This window comes from Pinus tabuliformis, chromosome 1_2 (genome assembly GCF_031772625.1).
Source record: "Pinus tabuliformis cultivar Carrire ecotype Pingquan chromosome 1_2, CPIR1, whole genome shotgun sequence".
NCBI lineage: Eukaryota > Viridiplantae > Streptophyta > Pinopsida > Pinales > Pinaceae > Pinus > Pinus tabuliformis.
Genome location: NC_142298.1, coordinates 1,242,817,471 through 1,242,837,857, shown reverse-complemented (window position 1 = coordinate 1,242,837,857; position 20,387 = coordinate 1,242,817,471). Strand labels below are relative to the sequence as shown.

General features: G+C 42.7%; 1 protein-coding gene across 1 annotated transcript; it reads right to left on the bottom strand.

Annotated features, from left to right (window-relative positions):
• Positions 1 to 15,828: 15,828 nt before the first annotated feature.
• Positions 15,829 to 16,884, bottom strand: LOC149210752 (F-box protein At5g49610-like). Its single transcript, XM_089399075.1, has one exon. It carries the CDS (start codon positions 16,882 to 16,884, stop codon positions 15,829 to 15,831), a length of 1,056 nt encoding a protein of 351 aa, XP_089255201.1.
• Between the last annotated feature and the right edge of the window lie 3,503 nt (positions 16,885 to 20,387).

The following is a 20,387-nucleotide window of genomic DNA, read 5'->3' as shown; positions in this document are numbered from 1 at the left end:
GTAGATGAGTGAAAGGCAAGAGAAGCTGCAACCCAGTTGTTGTGTAGGCATGTACAAGTCATTTATAATAATAATCCTCTGAGATGCTGCTGTGAAGAAGCTCTAGGATTGCAAGACTGAAGTGATAGTTGTGCTGTCATTCAAGTGTTTGTTGAAATCGATCAGTCTCAGATCATTTCTTCGCTGTTCAAAATTCTCCTTCGAATTTGCTTTTGTGGACTTCTTTGCAACTTGCTCCTCTAACTTGCAAAATTCCAAATCTATTTCTCCTTTTCCAATGAATTCTCTTGTGAAATGGTATCTGATGGTTGTGTTTGCTACATCTATGAAACACTTGATTATTACAAAATATTATTCTTCCCTTTTGTTGTTCATGAAATCTTATAATATCCTTCTTAATTATATAGCTTGACAAGCTGTTATGTTTGCTGCCACATGCTCCACTTCTTTTGTGGAAAATGACGCAATGGCTTGTTTCTTTGAAACCCGTGAGATGCTTCCTGACCCAAATTTGGAACACAATAAATATGCTCTTTCCATCACCTATGTTTTCTCTCCAATCACAATAAATGTACCCAATTAACTCAAAGTTATGTACTGCAATATACAAGATTCTTCCATGGTTTTTGGTGCCATTCACCTACCTTAAAAATATCTTTCTTGCTTGCAAGTGTGCTTACATTGGAGTCTCCATAGCCGGAGAGATTAGACTGACTGCATACATGTTATCAATTCTTGTTGTTGTCACATACATAAGACTTCAAACCAAACTTCTATAAAATGTTGGATCTATATTGCTACTGCAATTATCTTTGCTTAGCTTCAGATCTCTTGTCGCTGTTGTTGGCGTTAGTGCTGAGCTCCAGTATTGTAGCAATAATGCTACAACTCCTGGGGCTTCCTGTCTCTCATTTTATCAACCCGGTAGTTCGTACAAACTTGGAAGCGACGGTGCTATATGCACAAGTACTAGCTCTTGTCGCAGCTGTCACTTGGTCAGCTGGTACAAGTCCGCTAGGGCTCAAGCCAACTTCTATAGGCTCTCAGAAGAAGCTTGCTAATTGATGGACGAAAGCTATTCTCAAAGGAAAACTACTCTACTTGACAAAATGGACTGAAAGCAAATCAAAGCATGTAAACCTAGGAAACCCTAATTTAACTAATCTAACCTCTATAATGCAAAGAATGTGAATGAAACCTCTACCAATGCTGCTGTTACCTCTAATAAGTGAAAATGCATGGATCTAAGCTGCTTGCATCATAAAAGACATGTTTTTGTATTTTTCCTTTAAGTGTATGGAATGATTGTGATTGAGTGCTAATTAGGGTTTGGTTGTGCAGATGGGATGGAGAAGGAAGGAAAGCGTGGGACAGGTTGGGGAGGCTAGGAGAGGTCCCTAGGGATCCTTAGCATCCATCCACAGAGGTTCCTCACATTCAGATGCTCAGCAACCGAGTGAGTGGCCTCCTACAGGATGTCTGCAGGGGATCCTACAGGATACTCTGGTTTCTACAGGATGTCTACAAACGGCTACAGGATGACCTACCGTGAGTGTTTGGCGTGATGGAGGAGTGATGAAATGGTAGGGGGAGATGTGTAAGGTAGGAATGAGGCTGGTGATGGCTCAGAAGTGGAAGAATAGGATGGGAAGTGAGTGTAGGGAGTAGGTTGGAAGGTAAAGGGCTATGTCAACGAAAGGGCTAGAGAATGAAGTTACGTGAGGAGTGAAAGACTTTGGGAGATAACAGAGCGGAACAGAGGGCAAAGATGTGTTTGCATGCGTGATCAAGATGGAGGAGAAGGTAATGGAATGAGAGAGAGCAGTGTAAGTAAAACAAATGCTTATGATTGTCACCAAACCAAAAATGCATTAACCTAAACTACCTGTGCTTGTAAATTCAATGAACAGCAATCCAAAACGCGAAGGAGAATGTGCATGAAGTTGTGATGAAGGAGTGTGGTGCAGGTGTGAATCATGTGGAAGCATCTAACATAACGTGACTGTGTTTGCAGCAATCATGAAATAAAGAAATGCGTATTTTTGTGGCTGGTATAGGCTGCACTCCAATCTCCAAACGGAGATGGCAGTGGAGACTTCCTCAACCTTTTTTGCTGGAGCTCCAATGTATTATCAACCTGCTAATCTAACTAAACAACCGAAAGCAATTCAACCATAAACCAGTCCTATCTATGCTCATGAAAAAGACTAATTCAACAACCTGTAATTCAAATTGCATGTGAAAATGAAAACTCAGAGTGCTGAAACGAAATGCAAACAACACTACAGCAGAGGGGATCTATGGCTCTCAGGTTGGGCCCTAACCTGAGAGCTATAGTCTCCTTAAGAAAACTCAGAGCTAGATCAAAATCTGCCTTCTTTATTCATAATCTGATGTCATGCCAAATTGGCTTACAAAAAGGAACAAAAACTGAGTTGTGCTCCAAAATTACAATAGTAATGCGAAAGTTTCAACAACCTATCAAAGGCTACGGCCTCTATACTTATGCAAAATAGTGATCCAACAAGTGTCCTTGATTTTAGGAGCTCGGCTGTCCAACTAGAGTTTAACTGCTGATCCTGTAGGACAGTCATAAGTGCTGTTCCTGTAGAACAGTTGTAACTGTTGTTCCTGTAGAACAACTGGCTGCTTCTAAGCTCGGAGGGGAGATGGATTGGAGCTCGGAGTTCTTGGTGGGAATCACGAGGAATGTCCCCAAGACCGTGGACATCCTCTCCTAAAAACCAGCAGTGCCACCTCGTTGTCTCCTTGTCTCCTTTTTCGTTGTCTTTTGCTCCCTTTTAATTCCAAAACCTAGAATCATAATGCATTAGTCACGTAGATAGAGTGCCTACCCTTCTTCCTACAAACAACATGAACAAACTAAGAAATGCATGCATAAGCAATAAAATATGAATGGTTTGAGCAAGTATAATAGGCCAAAATGAGCCCAAATTGTACCAAAATTGGGGCTCATCATCACCCCCCAGCTGAACCATATGCTCATCCTTGAGCAACCTTGCTCCTGCTCCTTATCCTTGGCCGAGGACTCGGGACCGGAACAGGCTCTTTCTCTTCTGCTTTTGATGGCCCTGCCTTCTCTGCCCCTGGTGGTGACAAGGGTGATGCTTCCTTCCCCTTTCCTATTTCCTTGAGTCGGGCTTCGGAAGGCGACTGGCCTATCTTTCGTGTCCAGGAAGTTATTTTTGGGCTCCCCTTCTCGGGGGTGGCTGATGTTTTAGAGGGGGTCCTTGCACTGGGTGAAGTAGGGACATCCCCTGAAGTGGTTTGGCTGCTGGGTGGAGGCTGTGGCTTGCCCGTGGTCATCCTCTTGCTTCTCCTGGCTTCAGATGGTAGAGGGGTCTCCCTCTCCCTTTTCTCTTTCGGTTTTGGAGGTGTGCTGAGGGCAGCCAGTGCCGTTGCTGCCTCCTTTTCGAGAATTCCAGCCTTCTCTTTCCTGCGTTTTGCTCTCTCGGAGCTCCTTGTAGAGGGCCCCTCCTTTTCAGATTTCGGGCTTCCTGTGGAAGACCCTGATTTGCCCGCTTCCGGGCCTCCTGTAGAAGATTCTTTCTTTGTTTTCGGACTCTCTGTAGGAGGCTGTTTCTCAATGACTTTCGGGCCTCTTGTAGAAGCCCCTCTTTCCAATCTCGGGCTTCTTGTAGAAGCCCCTGTCTCTGTCTTCGGGCTTCCTATAGAAGCCTGTGGTTGCACTTTCGGGCTTCCTGTAGAAGCCTTTGTCTCCGTTTTCGGGCTTCCTGTAGAAGCCTGTGTTTGTGTTTTCAGGCTTCCTGTAGAAGCCAGTTTTTGCTTTCCTGTAGACACAGGTGTCTCCACTTCCGCTTGCTTGCCTGCTGAAGTTTTGCTTTTTGCTTTTGTTGCAGGTGCTGTTGAGGTACTTGGGCTAACATGGGCCACCTCTGCTTTGTCCATTCTGCTCTTCATCCTCTTTTCCCTTGCTGACAGGATAGGTGTGGCACCCTTTTCTTCGTCCTTCTTTTCTTCAGCCACTGCTTCCTTGTCTTCACTGCTGGAGGAGCCACTATCTTCGATCAACATTTTAATGTCCCCATCTCGTGTTAGATTCCTAAATGACTCCCAGGAGAGGGGAACTTTATACGAGTGCAGTGCATCCTCCACAAGCAATTTTATTAACCCATGGTGGGCTATCTGATCAGGTATGCCCTCTCGTAGCTTTGTAGCACACTCCATTAAGGACTGCAGGAGATAATAAGGGATGCTCAGCTTTTGTTCTACAGGAAGGTCAATTCGGTGCCTCAACTCAGTGAGTAACCGAAAGTGGTATGCATACACGATGCTGAACCGACCTTCACAAGTAATATATTTCATGATTTGCAAACTGACTTCATTCCAAGGTGGTGATAAACTCGTTCTTCTTACCCCGTTTTTATCCTCCGAGAATTCTTCCTCAGGTGGAAAGAATTCTTTCTTTGCTTGCTGGCTCTGCTTCCGCTCTTCTTTATCCCACGGCAGACCCATGGGCAGTTCTGTGATTCGACTTATATGCTCTGGGGTGAGTTGGAGGCTGAGACCTCTGAAGCTTACTATGGCCAGTGTCTGGGATTTAGGCTTCAATGCCTGCAAGAATTCCTCGGCTACTTCATCATCGTAGCCCTGCAGCTTATCACAAAAAGGCATCCATTGTGCTCTGGTGAAGAGCTCTACCACTGCGGGATTTCTCCTTAATTTGGTGGAATTTGTGGGTTCTCGCCTGATAAATCCACCCGGCATGATGGCACAATTTTCTTAACCGGAGGTGGTGATGGTGGAAGAGAGTTTAGTTTCGGTGACAAAGTGCAGAAAAATGCGTATAACCCACAAAAATTTTATAACACAGTCTAACCACGCAACAATCCTGTAGAATTGCAGTATGGGCACACAGACAGCAATTTGTCTACTTTCTCATTTACCCAGATAGTAACTGACAATCCTACCACCTTAAATGAGCAATTGCATGAGGAGTCCAGGGTTACCTCGTTACTCGGCCACCTTTTTTTACGTGAACACCTGCGTTCCTGTAGAAGACTGCGCTCCTGTAGAGACTGCTTCCTGTAGGACTGCGTTCCTGTAGAAACTGTTCCTGTAGGAGCAGTATGCAAACTTCGGGGAGGACTGCAATTGGACTGCGGTTGAGGTGCGCTTCACCAGTGTTCTGGTAGCCGAAAGCTTGGCGTATCAATGTGCCGAGGAAATCAGAAGAGCCACTCAAGTTCGAAGTGGTGGTTGATTGAATGCATGTCAAAATCTAGCCGATTAGATTTTGAATCGGCGCGATCCGTGGCGCGGGGGACAGCTCATCCCCCGCCGGACCGTTGAGCGACGTCATCAACCACTCACTGGCGTATTCACTTGCTGCCGCATTCATTCCCACAGATCTGCCGCCGCCTTTTTCTGCTGAACTCATTCCCACGGATTCTCACATGCGTGCTGCTGATTTTTTCGTCGTGGCTGCCACCCGATCATCCGACTATACCATAACTAGCCGACGTGGTTAGTCAACTGGCCATACGGCTGCTCAACCATTCACTCTTACGCCATGCAAACAAATCAAAGTAATATTCATGCGATTTGATGGAGAGAAGGTTGATACACTTACCTGCGCGCGTCTGCACACAATTTTCAGTTTTTGGACGACGGATCTACCTGCTGCACGCGGCTTACACAGACCCGGAGGCTCATGGTTACAGGTTGCTGACGCTGGAGTGGATGGTTTTGCTTTCATGCGCCCGCGTTTCATCTCGGATGGCGGTGCTGTGGAGGGTATTCACTCGAGCAGGTTGAACTGTTACAGGATCCCCGCGAGGGGTCTCGTCACAGTCCTTTCTCCTTGGGTGCATGTTGCACGCTGGCGGTTCTGGCTTCTCGATCACGATCCCAGCGCTCTTGATGCATATGGTATGAGATCTCGTCATTTGTTACCTTTGGAAATGGCTTGCCCGCGAGAACTCATCGATTTTCTTTGTGGGTGCAGGGACTTGGCCGCATGTCGACACGGGTGGTGGAGCAAGGTAACAGCGTCGTACATGGGCCCAAAAGAGGCTTGCATGCGTCCACACCAACCCGTAGTCATCAGATCTGCTCATGAAATGCATTCTGGGCCGTTCTGAGCTTCTACAGGAAGTTTCCTATAGAAATACAGAGCTTCCTGTAGACAGGCAGCTCTTCCTGTAGAAATTTGCACCTTCCTGTAGAAACTCGCACCTTCCTGTAGAAAATCTGTGTCTTCCTGTAGGAGACTCAATTTATAATGAAAGTGCATATACCTTGAAGAACATAAGCATTCTTGGAGGAGGTGCTGGTGAGGTGTCCCGGCTGCATGATAAGGACTTTTGGCCTTGAGTTGAGAGGCTTCCTCTCCTCCATAGAACACCTGCAATCTGCATGCAAATTTCACATAATGACTTATTGATCTTGTATTTTTTCTTTTTTTTTTTTTTTTTCTTTTCTTTTTTTTTTTTGAAAGATAGCAGGGGCGCCTCAATGAGGTTTTCACCCCTACCACCTGCCTTAAGCGCCTCAGAGAGGTTTTCACTCAAGGATCTTTATCTCTTTTTTTTCTTTTTTTTTTGAAAGATAGCAGGGGCGCCTCAATGAGGTTTTCACCCCTACCACCTGCCTTGGGCGCCTCAGAGAGGTTTTCACCCAAGGATCTTTATTATTTATTTATTTTTATTTTTTTTATTTTTATTTTTAGATTCTTCAGGGTGTGCCCAAAGCAGGGGCAAGACCCTTCTCTATGACCAATACTACCTTCTCCATTGTTTTGATGAACTCTTGTCTTGAGGGAGGCTTCCTGTAGATCTTCAATCGATGCCCATTGACAAGCATGGGAATGGCTTCCTCATCAATGGTTCGAATGAGGACAGATCCATTGTCATGACACTTTTCCACTGAATATGGTCCCAGCCATCTGGTTCTCAACTTCCCCTTGAAATCTTTGTATCTGGAATCATACAACAAAGCCCAATCTCCCGGCTGAAATTTCTTGTCATGGAGATGTTGGTCATGCCACACCTTCCTCTGAAGTTGAACCACTTCTGAGTGAAGGAGGGCCTGCATGCGGTGCTCATCCAGTCCATTCAGCTGCAATAACCTTTCTTGCTGTGCATGGCTGAGATCTAGGTCCAGCTGAGCTGCCATCCTCAAAGTGTTATACTCAAACTCAATGGACAGCAAAGCTTTCTTCCCATAGACCAGCTCATAAGGTGTGAAGCCGGTGGTGGTCTTCCAAGTGGTGTTGTAAGCCCATGTGGCTTCAACCAGGCAATCTGCCCAATCTTTTCTGCTGCTGCTCACCACTTTGGTCAAGATCCCTTCTAATGCTCTATTGGTGACTTCCACCTGCCCATTTGCTTGAGGATGATAGGGAGTGGAAGTCTTATGCTTGATCTTGTGATGAGCTAGGAGATCTTCAACCAAGTTGGATGTGAACTGGCTCCCTTGATCGGTCACCAGCTCTCTGGGGTAGCCAAACTTGTAGAAGATGTTCTCTCTTAGGAACTCGACCACCTTCTCTTCTGTTGCTGCTTTGATTGCTTTAGTCTTTGCCCACTTTGTCAAGTAGTCAGTACACACAATGATGTAGGATCTCTGCCTCGAAGAGGGATTGATTGGACCCACAAAGTCCATGCCCCACTTCTCAAATGGCTCAAGAGTCACTTGAGGTTGGAGAGGCATCTCATCCCTTTGGGTCGGTTTCCCCATTCTTTGGCATTGGTCACACTGGCTGACATATCTTCTGACATCTTGATGAAGTGTGGGCCAATAGTAGCCTGCCTGCAGGATCTTGAAGGCAGTTCTCTTTGCTGCAAAATGTCCTCCACAAGGCCCATCATGATAGGTGAGGAGGATGTCAAAGACTTCCTCTTCCCTTACACAACGCCTTAAGATCTGATCGGGGCCAAGCTTGAACAGGTTGCCCCCGATCCAAGTAAATGAGGCACTTTTTCTGATGATTCTGCTCTTCTCTTTTGAAGAGAGGTGCGGAGGGAACTGAGCTGAAACGAGGTAGTTTGCTATATCAGCAAACCATGGAGAGAGTACTGAGATAGCAAACAGATGCTCATCAGGCATCTGGTCATCCACCGTCCCATCTTCATCTGCAGACAAATCCAATCTAGATAAAAAGTCAGCAACAACATTTTCTCTACCTGGTTTATCAAAAATGGTTAAATCAAACTGCTGCAATAAAAGTAACCATCTAATAATACGAGCATTCACATCTGGTTTATTCATCAAATATCTAATAGCAGCATGGTCAGTATGTACAAAGGTCTGGTAACCAGTAATATAATGTCGGAACTTGTTTAATGCATGGACCACAGCTAAGAACTCTTTCTCGGTTACAGTGTAATTCAGCTCAGCTTTGGACAAGTTTTTGCTAACAAAGTAAATGGCATATGGAAGTTTCTGCTCAACTTGTCCTAAAGCTGCACCTATGGCTCTGTTCAAGGCATCAGTGTGGATGTGGAAAGGTAGGGCCCAGTTTGGACCTCTCAAGATTGGTGCTGACACCAACTTGTCCTTTAACTCATTCAAACTCTTCTGACAATCGTCAGTCCACTTAAACTCCACATCTTTTGCCAACAGACCAAACAATGGTGAGGCTAACTTGCTGAAGTCCTTAATGAATCTCCTGTAGTATCCCGCTAATCCCAAGAAACTCCTAACATCCCTGACCTTTTGGGGAGGTGGAACCTTCTTGATTAGAGCAATTTTGTTGGGATCCACCTGTAACCCTTGGCGAGAGATGGTATGGCCTAGCACGGTCCCTTCAGTCATTAGGAATTCACATTTTTCAGGGCTAAGGGACAAGTTCATCTCGATGCACTTGGCGAGGAATTTTCCCAAGTTGGACAATGCTTCCTGGAAGTTAGCCCCGTAAGGAGTAAAGTCATCCATATAGATTTCTACTGCATCATGGACCAACTCTGAGAAGATGCTCAAGACAGCTCTCTGAAAGGTAGCAGGAGCGTTGCATAGTCCAAAGGGAAGGACTCGGTAGGCAAAGGTACCCCAAGGACAAGTGAAGGTGGTCTTATCTTGGTCTTCCGGGCTGATTTGGATTTGATTGTACCTGCTAAACCCATCCAGGAAAGAGAAGAACTTCTTTCCTGCCAGTCCATCCAACACTTGATCTATGAAAGGTAGAGGGAAATGGTCTTTCTTGGTAGCTTTGTTCAGCTCACGGTAATCCACACAGATTCTCCACTTCCCATTCTTTTTGGGAACCAACACTAGAGGGAACACCCATTCACTGTCTGAGATGGGGTAGATGAATCCGGCATCCAACAGTTTCTGCAATTCTTCCTTGACAATGTCTTTAAGTGCTGGATTCATTCTCCTCTGAGGTTGCCTAACCGGTTTACAATCCTCTTTGATGTATATATGATGGGTACAGACTGAGGGATGGACTCCTTTCATCTCTTTATAGCTCCAAGAAAAAGCATCTAGGTGGTTGGCCAACAGACTACACAGCTCCTTTTCCTGGGAAGGAGATAGGGAGGAGCTGATTTTCAATGCTCTCTCAGGGCCGAACTCCACATTCTTAACTCTGGGAGTGACAGGGTTGGTTGTACAAAGATCCACTAAGGTGCTAGCTTGGGCATCCTCCACCAATTTTTCTAGAGGTAGCGCACTGGTAGGTGGGTTTTGGATCAGAGTCTCAATCAAGTCATCCTCGGTTGGGGGGTTTCCTTTAGTGGTTTCTAGGGTACACAGAGGTGTTGAATACACCTCGTCTTCTTCTCCTTCCTCCAACCAGAGTGGTAAATCATGCTCTAAAGAAGGTTGGGCAGGAGGGTATAGGACTAGCTGCTTGGACATGGGACCATTTTTGATGGTCATGTTTCCTGCCCGACAACTTATGTAAGCATCTGTAGTAGCTAACCAAGGCCTTCCCAAGATGAGAGGATATCCAGTAAGCTTGGCCTTTGGTTGCAGAACCAGGAAGTCTGCAGGGTATTCCCAAGAATCAATGGAGACCATGACATCCTCCACAATCCCTTCGGGAGTCACGGTGGAGCGGTCTGCTAATTGCAGTACTGTCGAGGTCTTCCTCAAGGAACCCTGAAGATTGAGTTTAAGCATGGTATCCCTGGTCATCACATTGATGGTTGTCCCCAGATCAATCAAGGTGTGGGGGATAATGGTGCCATTGATGTGAACATCTACTACAGGACTTCCAGGATCTAGGTACTTTGGGCAGATGACTTGTCCTAGCATGAGGTCAGATAGTTGTCCTATGACATTGATAGTTGAGGCATCTTTCTTCCGTCTACCTGGGTGTTTGAAACACTTCTCCTTAACCAGCTTGTTATATATTGGCACATCCTTGATAGCTTGGAGAAGGGGTATCTTTACACACAACTGCTTGAGCTCTCCCAGAAGCTCATCCTCCTCTGGGTTGGGTTGTGTGGTGGCTGTTAGTCTCTCAGGAAAGGGTGGAATAGGCTTTGGTTCACTCTCCTGATGGTCTTCCTCATCCTCTGGGGGAGGAGGTTGGCGATCTGGAAGAGTCTTTCCAGATCTAAGATTGATCTCCTGGATCTCCACAGCATAGGTAGGGCATGAGGTCTCCCCAGTATATACCTGCTGAGCTTGTCTATTGTTGGGGTTCGGGTTCGGTTGAGCAGGCATTTGAGGTTGCCTTGGAGGAGCAGGAGGTAATGGTTGTGGTTGAACTGGAGGTGGAGGCAGAATGGCGGGTGGAGTGTTGTACTGAGGCCTCCACCCCGACTGAGGTGCATTCCATTGAGGCTGTGGCTGGATATGTGAGTGATATGGATGAGAAGTAGGTTGAGTGGGGTACTGAGGTGGATAAGAACATGGAGGAGGCATGGACCAAGAAGGATGAGCAGGGGGACCCCAAGAAGGCATGGGAGTCGATTGGTTGGGGTTATAATAAGCTTGAGATGCCCCTTGCATCCCCTGCTGATAAGGTCTAGATCCTTGTGGCCTCCTTTGGTTGAAGTAATAGAGAGGCTCTATGGGAACTTCGGTCCCTTGGTACATGGCTTTAAACCCAGGTAAGGTTGGACACTGATTTGTTGGGTGGTCCTCCTCACAAACGAAACACACTTCAACCGAATGTAATGGGCATTCGTTCTTAGGGTGTCTTCTGGTGCACCTAGGGCAAAAGACAGCCAAGGCTCTCTCAGCTTCTTCTTTCTTCTGCTGGATCCTGAATGTGTCCAGCTGCATGGCAATGGTCTGTCTCACCTCACTCTTAAGATCTTCTAGTTGGTTTGTAAACTCATGTTTGGAGAAAGGGACACCAGTGGAGAGGAGATTTCCTCTACCTCGTTTCCTAGCTGCCCTGGAATGATTTCTAAACACAGTCTTGATGTCCTCATAAGGCAGTTGGTAAATGTCCCCCCCAGCTAACATGTGAAGGGTGTCTAAGAGATCTTCAGGGACTCCTCGGAGTAGAACCAACTTGAGGGATTCAGGGTCAAGTGTGCACCTGGCCCGCTTATAACTAAGTTGGAACCTCTCCTCATAATCCTCTAAAGACTCATCACTCCCCATGGTCATCCGAAAGATCTCTCCCTTGGTTTCCTTAGACCTACAGTAATCCCTATACTTGGTATTGAAGGCTTGCTGCATTTGAGCCCAAGTAGCGATGCTATTCCCAGGTAGTCCCATGAACCAGCGTAGTGCTGCATCCTTAAGGGTTGAAGGGAAAAGCTTCAGCTTTTGCTCATCTTCAGTATAGTCATAGGTTCTACAAAGGACAGCAAACTCAAACAAGAAGGTATCAGGATCCTCAGTGGTCAGTCCATGGAAGTGAGGCAAGGCGGAGGGGCTAATGTTCTTCATTTTCATCTCTCCATTGGTCTCTCGGATGGGGAAAGCTCCTTCTATTCTCTCATCTTCTCTTCTATTATCAGCCATGGCTTCAGATGGAGTGGTCTCTAACTCTTCTTCTTCTATAGGGTCTTGGTATATCTCAGGATGTTCACCTATAGGTTCCTCTGGGTCACTGTCACCAAAGAAGAGAGAAGGGTGACTTAGTGATGTGGTGGGGGTGTTTGGTAGGAATTTGCCTGATCTATCTCGGCTCCTACGAGGCATGAAATGGAAAGGACTTTTCTTTCTTTTTGTGCTTTTGCTTTTTCTTTGGTACCTGCAAAACTGAAACAGAGTGATCTACACTAACTATATTGCTCAAATGAAATTTGCGGAATTGGAAAGCTAATTCTAGGAAAGCAGGAAATATTAATCTAGGAAAGCAGGAAATGCTAATCTATGAAAGCAGGAAATACTAAGCTAGGAAAGCAAGAAATACTAAGCTACTTTTGCAGAATGGAAATGAAATAAACTACTGAGCAGAAGTAAGAGTAAGAAAGTAGAAGAAGAGCAACAATTACTAATACTCTGATGCTTCCCCGGCAACGGCGCCAAAAAGATGGTGAGCTCCAGTATTGTAGCAATAATGCTACAACTCCTGGGGCTTCCTGTCTCTCATTTTATCAACCCGGTAGTTCGTACAAACTTGGAAGCGACGGTGCTATATGCACAAGTACTAGCTCTTGTCGCAGCTGTCACTTGGTCAGCTGGCACAAGTCCGCTAGGGCTCAAGCCAACTTCTATAGGCTCTCAGAAGAAGCTTGCTAATTGATGGACGAAAGCTATTCTCAAAGGAAAACTACTCTACTTGACAAAATGGACTGAAAGCAAATCAAAGCATGTAAACCTAGGAAACCCTAATTTAACTAGTCTAACCGCTATAATGCAAAGAATGTGAATGAAACCTCTACCAATGCTGCTGTTACCTCTAATAAGTGAAAATGCATGGATCTAAGCTGCTTGCATCATAAAAGACATGTTTTTGTATTTTTCCTTTAAGTGTATGGAATGATTGTGATTGAGTGCTAATTAGGGTTTGGTTGTGCAGATGGGATGGAGAAGGAAGGAAAGCGTGGGACAGGTTGGGGAGGCTAGGAGAGGTCCCTAGGGATCCTTAGCATCCATCCACAGAGGTTCCTCGCATTCAGATGCTCAGCAACCGAGTGAGTGGCCTCCTACAGGATGTCTGCAGGGATCCTACAGGATACTCTGGTTTCTACAGGATGTCTACAAACGGCTACAGGATGACCTACCGTGAGTGTTTTGCGTGATGGAGGAGTGATGAAATGGTAGGGGGAGATGTGTAAGGTAGGAATGAGGCTGGTGATGGCTCAGAAGTGGAAGAATAGGATGGGAAGTGAGTGTAGGGAGTAGGTTGGAAGGTAAAGGGCTATGTCAACGAAAGGGCTAGAGAATGAAGTTACGTGAGGAGTGAAAGACTTTGGGAGATAACAGAGCGGAAAAGAGGGCAAAGATGTGTTTTCATGCGTGATCAAGATGGAGGAGAAGGTAATGGAACGAGAGAGAGCAGTGTAAGTGAAACAAATGCTTATGATTGTCACCAAACCAAAAATGCATTAACCTAAACTACCTGTGCTTGTAAATTCAATGAACAGCAATCCAAAACGCGAAGGAGAATGTGCATGAAGCTGTGATGAAGGAGTGTGGTGCAGGTGTGAATCATGTGGAAGCATCTAACATAACGTGACTGTGTTTGCAGCAATCATGAAATAAATAAATGCGTATTTTTGTGGCTGGTATAGGCTGCACTCCAATCTCCAAACGGAGATGGCAGTGGAGACTTCCTCAACCATTTTTGCTGGAGCTCCAATGTATTATCAACCTGCTAATCTAACTAAACAACCGAAATCAATTCAACCATAAACCAGTCCTATCTATGCTCATGAAAAAGACTAATTCAACAACCTGTAATTCAAATTGCATGTGAAAATGAAAACTCAGAGTGCTGAAACGAAATGCAAACAACACTACAGCAGAGGGGATCTATGGCTCTCAGGTTGGGCCCTAACCTGAGAGCTATAGTCTCCTTAAGAAAACTTAGAGCTAGATCAAAATCTGCCTTCTTTATTCATAATCTGATGTCATGCCAAATTGGCTTACAAAAAGGAAAAAAACTGAGCTGTGCTCCAAAATTACAATAGTAATGCGAAAGTTTCAACAACCTATCAAAGGCTACGGCCTCTATACTTATGCAAAACAGTGATCCAACAAGTGTCCTTGATTTTAGGAGCTCGGCTGTCCAACTAGAGTTTAACTGCTGATCCTGTAGGATAGTCATAAGTGTTGTTCCTGTAGAACAGTTGTAACTGTTGTTCCTGTAGAACAGCTGGCTGCTTCTAAGCTCGGAGGGGAGATGGATTGGAGCTCGGAGTTCTTGGTGGGAATCACGAGGAATGTCCCCAAGATCGTGGACATCCTCTCCTAAAAACCAGCAGTGCCACCTCATTGTCTCCTTGTCTCCTTTTTCGTTGTCTTTTGCTCCCTTTTAATGCCAAAACCTGGAATCATAATGCATTAGTCACGTAGATAGAGTGCCTACCCTTCTTCCTACAAACAACATGAACAAACTAAGAAATGCATGCATAAGCAATAAAATATGAATGGTTTGAGCAAGTATAATAGGCCAAAATGAGCCCAAATTGTACCAAAATTGGGGCTCATCAGTTAGCTTGCTATTCAACTTCCTAAATCTTTTCAAGATAACCCCTGCATACTTGGTTCGAGATATAAAGATACTTTCATTCGTTTGTTCGACTTTAATACCAAAAAATATCTCAATAAGCCCATTTTTGTTATTGCAAATTCTTTCTCGACTGCTAATCTAGATTCTTCTATGGATAGATTATTTCCTGTAAAAATAAAATCATCTACATACAAGCAAATAATTATAATTTCACCTTCATTGCTAACTTTGATAATTTCACCTTCATTGCTAACTTTGATGTAAATTGTTTGGCTTCCTGCTACTTTTACTAAAACCATTGCTCAATAGTTACGAGTCAATGCAGCTATACCAAGCATTTGGCAACTGCTTGAACCCACACAATGCTTTTCTTAACTTATACGTCATTGGGAAAAGTTGATTTTACATCCATCTGATGGACTTATCATTTGTATTGAGCTACTATTGCCATGACAACTATAACGGTTTCCATTCTTTGTACAAGAGCAAAGGTTTGATTATATTCTCTTCCATATTGTCGTTTGTACCCTTGACTACAAGTTGTGCTTTGTGCCTTTCAATTATGCATTATACATCATTATTGAGTTTATAAACTCACCTCACACTAATAACTCCTTTTTCTGCTAGAAGATTTACTATCTCTCACGTCTCATTTTTCTCAATTGTTTGGATTTCTTCATCCATGTCATCACACCATTTTCTTTCTTTTACTACATTCTCAAAATAAATAGAATCAGATTAAAAAAATATAGCAAAACTCACAAAGTCATTATCATCATCTTCACACTTGGATATCTCATATATTTCTTACAAGTAGAAAAGAGTCTTCATCTTGATGCACCAGATACCATTTTCCCATCAAGCTATGGTACACTACTAGCCATCTCAAAAACTGCAAAATAAACACCAAAAAGCCTCCAAATCTTCTTCTCCATTCATACCTTTTACTTCTCTTTTGCATATAACGATGAATAATCTTCTTCTCTATTCATACCTTTTACTTCTCTTTTACATATATAGATAAAACAGCTCTGCAAGTTTAGAAACTAACTTCCACAATTCTAATTTAATTGTCAATAAAGTTTCAGGATCCATAGTTTGAGTAAATGAAAAATGTTACGCTGGTAATATATGATAAAAAGAAAGAATATATTCATAAACCGAGCACTTCAATTATCATCGAAATTTAGAAAAAGAACTAGGAAAAATAAAACACAACCATCTAAAATTTCCTAAATAATGGATCAGTATATAAATCATGGTTGAGGCCACCATAAGTTGTTAGATTCGAAGGCTGATATCGATACTCGAATTGGTCGTTGAGACATGCGAGGCCCAGGGAATCTCAATCGCCAGACTATCAATTTCCCATTCCAGTTATATATCGATATATTCATTTTCCGATCCATTACCATTACCAACCCACTGCTATTAACTAATACTGAATCCAATAATGGAATGTTGCATTTTGCCAAACGGTTCTTTTTTACATCACAACATACTTCTGCTTCATTCAACTTCCATATGCGAACAGAGTCATGGCCCTTGTGCTCCACTAGCACCACTTGCCCATTGTAATCCCCTAAATTTCCAGGACTAATCCTTTTGCATCTCTGTGGCAACGGGATTTCTGTCCACAGCCCGTCGGCAATATTGAAGGCTACCATGAGATTAGGGATGGGATTCGGGGGATTGGGAGGCAGAGACACCCAGTAAAACTTGCCATTACAGAAGATACCCTTTCCAGTAGGCTGAATATGGTCCGGGACCATCATGGAAACTTGAGTCCAGGCGTTGGATTCTGAATCATAAATACACATCACAATTCTTCTCCTGCTACTAGAATATCTGCCCAGCAGGAGAGTGCAACGCCTTGTGGAACAATCGAAAGCCAATCCATTGAAAATGAAAGCAGGTATTGGAGGACGAGGCAGCTGTACCCAATTCCTGGTACTGGGAATGCCTATGGAAAGATCCAACATATCCCCTTTTCTATGACAACAGAAGATGCCCTTGCAAGTATTCACAACGACGTGATTGAGCAAAGGAACTTTGTACATGTCTGAACTGCGTTCTTCTATAACCCAAGAATCCACGTCATCTTTTGGATTCCAATGGATCTGAATAAAAAACCCAGGGGTGGAGTACAGTGACCAAATTGGAACAAGTCTTTCGAAGGCATCACGGGAAGACAGTAGATATTTCCACTGTTTGCACACAGTCCTCATTTTGCCAAGAACCCTAATGGGCAGCCTCGCTAAAATCATATGCAACAACTCTTTTGTGATCCTTTGCCATATTTCAGCTTCCATTGCTACAATATTTCTATTTCACAGAAAATATAAGAAATATTTTTCTTCCTGTTGAGGCTGCAACTCTTTCTGGAAACCTCCCAGCACTTCTGCGTAGTCCGCTCTATTTTTCAAGATCCAGAATTACCTCAACAACATACACAAAGATCATGGCATTCCAAAACACCACACTACATATTCATAAGAGCAACCTTTACAAAAGCATCTGACTGAAATCCATTCCTAGTTACATAACTATGAATCAATTTACCTTCTTCTAGAGTTTCTAAATGATCACAAGCTTAGAGCACACCTACCACTGTAACTGAGTCCAGAATCACACCCACCGGCTACAGCTGATGAAAGAATGCGAATACCTCCTTATATGATCTATGATTTCTCAGTGCATAACCGAGAAGCATTGTAGAGCATTAAACCACACTCAATTTAGATGTTTTCTCAACATTTGGCATGAACCTCGACAGATCCAAATTTAGGATAGAAGTGATTTCATCCACCACAAAACGTTGGAATTGAACCCATTTATGCCTATATGATAATGAACTTCTTGCCCTATTGCAAAGTTGATATGTCACTACAATCCTAGTACCAATGGGAACGTAAAGTCAATTGGAAATATGCCTTCATTTTACATTTGGTACTACAGTGTAGGTGTTTGCCCGCTCAGCCGGTTTGTGGCAAACTCTCATAATTACATTCCATGGGTTAATATTTTTCCTAGAATTTTATCATAAAATAGTCGGTCATCTCCTGGACTGCCATACTTGGCATACATGCTTACGATGTTGTTATCTCAAAATGGATTTGTTAAAGGCCACTTATAACTATTTGGGTATGATGTTTTTAGCTCTCTCAGGGCGCACGGATATCAGCATAGGCTTGCAATAGAGCAGCATCAGGGTCAATTAGTAAACCTCGATAGCTCTTGTCATACAAAATATCCATATCCTCCTTCAATGAACGATCGTTGCATTTGTCATGGAGGTTGTTGTTATTGTTTCATTGTGGTTTGGGGAGAAAGGATGAGAAAGTTAAAAGTGGTGATATGCATGATACGTATGTAAGCGTTCCAGTAATCTCTTAGTTCAAAATCAGCATAACGTAGGGAACATTGTGTAGATGTTGTCATTGTTAACTATAAGTATCCATTGAGATTGTGAAATCCTTCAATGAAAATTTGTTATTGGGTAGAATCATACTTGAGGAACTTAAAAACACACATGATTCAAATTGCAATGAAATAAACCCAAATTTTTTATGGTCCCTTAACTGTGATGGTTCTGTAATTGACAGTTTACAATTGAGTATTAAACCAACCAGTGTGCAAGCATTCGAGTGGTCCACTGAATTGAACCTAGAAAGTCTGATCCTACTTTGATAACATGATATAGTGAACTAATCTCCTCAACCCCATCCTTTGAATACTATAATGCCAACCAGTGCCTTCTACATATATGGCAGGTTTGAATCTCCTCAAATAATATTAATGTTCCTATCCATAATTATCCAAATTGGCCAATATGCCAACTAATCTACCCTTAGTCATTCCTAAAACTAATGGTAAACCTAAAGAAGATCCCTCCAACCACATTATATCTGTAGGGGAGATATATTAACTGTTGGTTGTAGTTCTTCATGTTATACTTTAAGGGCATGATTATTGTTCGATCACTCACAATCTCAACTACATGCGTACCTAAGGCACTATTATGGATGAAATTAAGTTGATACCAATACAACTAGAAATTGGTACAGAAAAGCAAACCATGAAATAATAATTGAACCAACAAGGTCAAGGATGGCTTAGACAAAAGAAAAGGTTCACTCTTGGAATTCTTCATTCGTAAACACTGTTAGTTGTTCACTTACCAAGCTTGTAAAATGTAAAGTAAATATGAATACAAAGGTCTTATGTTCAAATCCCTTATTATTTACCTGTGAACACCTGCTGGGGGTGGCCCTGTTCATAAATTATAAATAAACTTGTTGATACTTTTCATCCCGCTTTCAACTGAAAATAAATTAACAACCATTCTTTCCTAGTATTTGTTTCGATCATTAAAATTTTGTTCGTCTTTAATAATAAGTGGAGTGGCTATTCGAAATTTAAAATGTTTCAAATACATGATAAAAGTATACATTTATTCATTGTCTATATATTAGCTTAACTATAACTACTGGTTATTCAAAATATATATATATATATATATATATATATATATATATATATATATATATATATATATATATATATATATATATATATATATATATATATATATATTATTTTTAACAGAAACTATCCAATTTTGGCCAATGCAGAACTGCACTGATGCAATAATCACTGCAGGGATTTCAAGTAGAGACCACGCATGGATTGCATGAGTATCGAGTCTGGGCTGGTTTTGGTAAACTCCCACAAGTCTACTGCTAGACTACAATTCAATCGACACTAAACTGTATCTCAACTTACCCTTATCTCTGTTATTGAGAATTTTCTCTTTCTTGGATTTCACAATATCATTCTCATGCTCTAACATAATTTCCTTACCTTTCTTGTGGGGTTTTTCATTTCCATCATCACCTGCAGCCCCTGGCTGCATTACTTCCACTGGAGGCCCTAATAATTGCAGATTTCAAAAGTCCTGTTAATATCACCCCCTTTTTTTTTTTCTTTTTTTTTTTTTTTTTTCGGAAGAGCTTCAAAGGCATTAATCCTTTTTGGTTTCATCCTTCGGTGTGGTGTCATATTTTCATCAGTCATACCATTAAGTAGAATCTGAGTTAGTGCTGAGACACTAATTATGGACCTGCCTCATCAAAATCTTCTTCATTGTCTTCATGGACCTGGCAAAACCTGAGGTATTGCTTTGACTGGGTGTTGACACCTTAAACATCTTCCTTCATGCAACCGAGTCCCAAATTTCTAGGTTTCTTAAGTGATAATTAATATCCTTAGTGTAGTCGTGATAATGGTATCTGACATGTTTCATGTGTTAACAAAAGCACCCCCAAGTCCAGTAGGCTGTGTTCTAGTGGTTGAAACAGGGTGTCACCGTGTCAATGATCCAGATTCAAACCTTACTGGGCACAAAATCACACACAGGATCATACTAGGTTGTTTTACTTGCAATGATCACTAAAAGTCCATGAGATAAATTACATTGCTCCTGCATTACCCATGGTTTATATATGCGTGATGTGTTTATATATAACAGTGATTAAACCTTACCCAATGGTAAAAATATTCTTGCTCCTCACCAAGGGAATGGATCCAATCCTTTTGGGCATATGACTTTATATATATCTTTGGAAAGACTTATCTATCTATATATAAAAACTAGGATTGAATCTTACCGAATGCTGATTAGATGTAACGATTGATGATCTTGTTCACAATCGAAGTTGTAAACCGGAAAGATGTGAATTTTGATAGCTTATCTTTTGAAAGGTCATTTACTATAAGGAAGCTACAGGGATCTGCCAGTAAAAGAATTTGCAAC

Bases quoted from the DNA above. Each gene is read 5' to 3' on its own strand.
- LOC149210752 (XM_089399075.1), bottom strand. From the start codon at position 16,884: ATGGAAGCTGAAATATGGCAAAGGATCACAAAAGAGTTGTTGCATATG.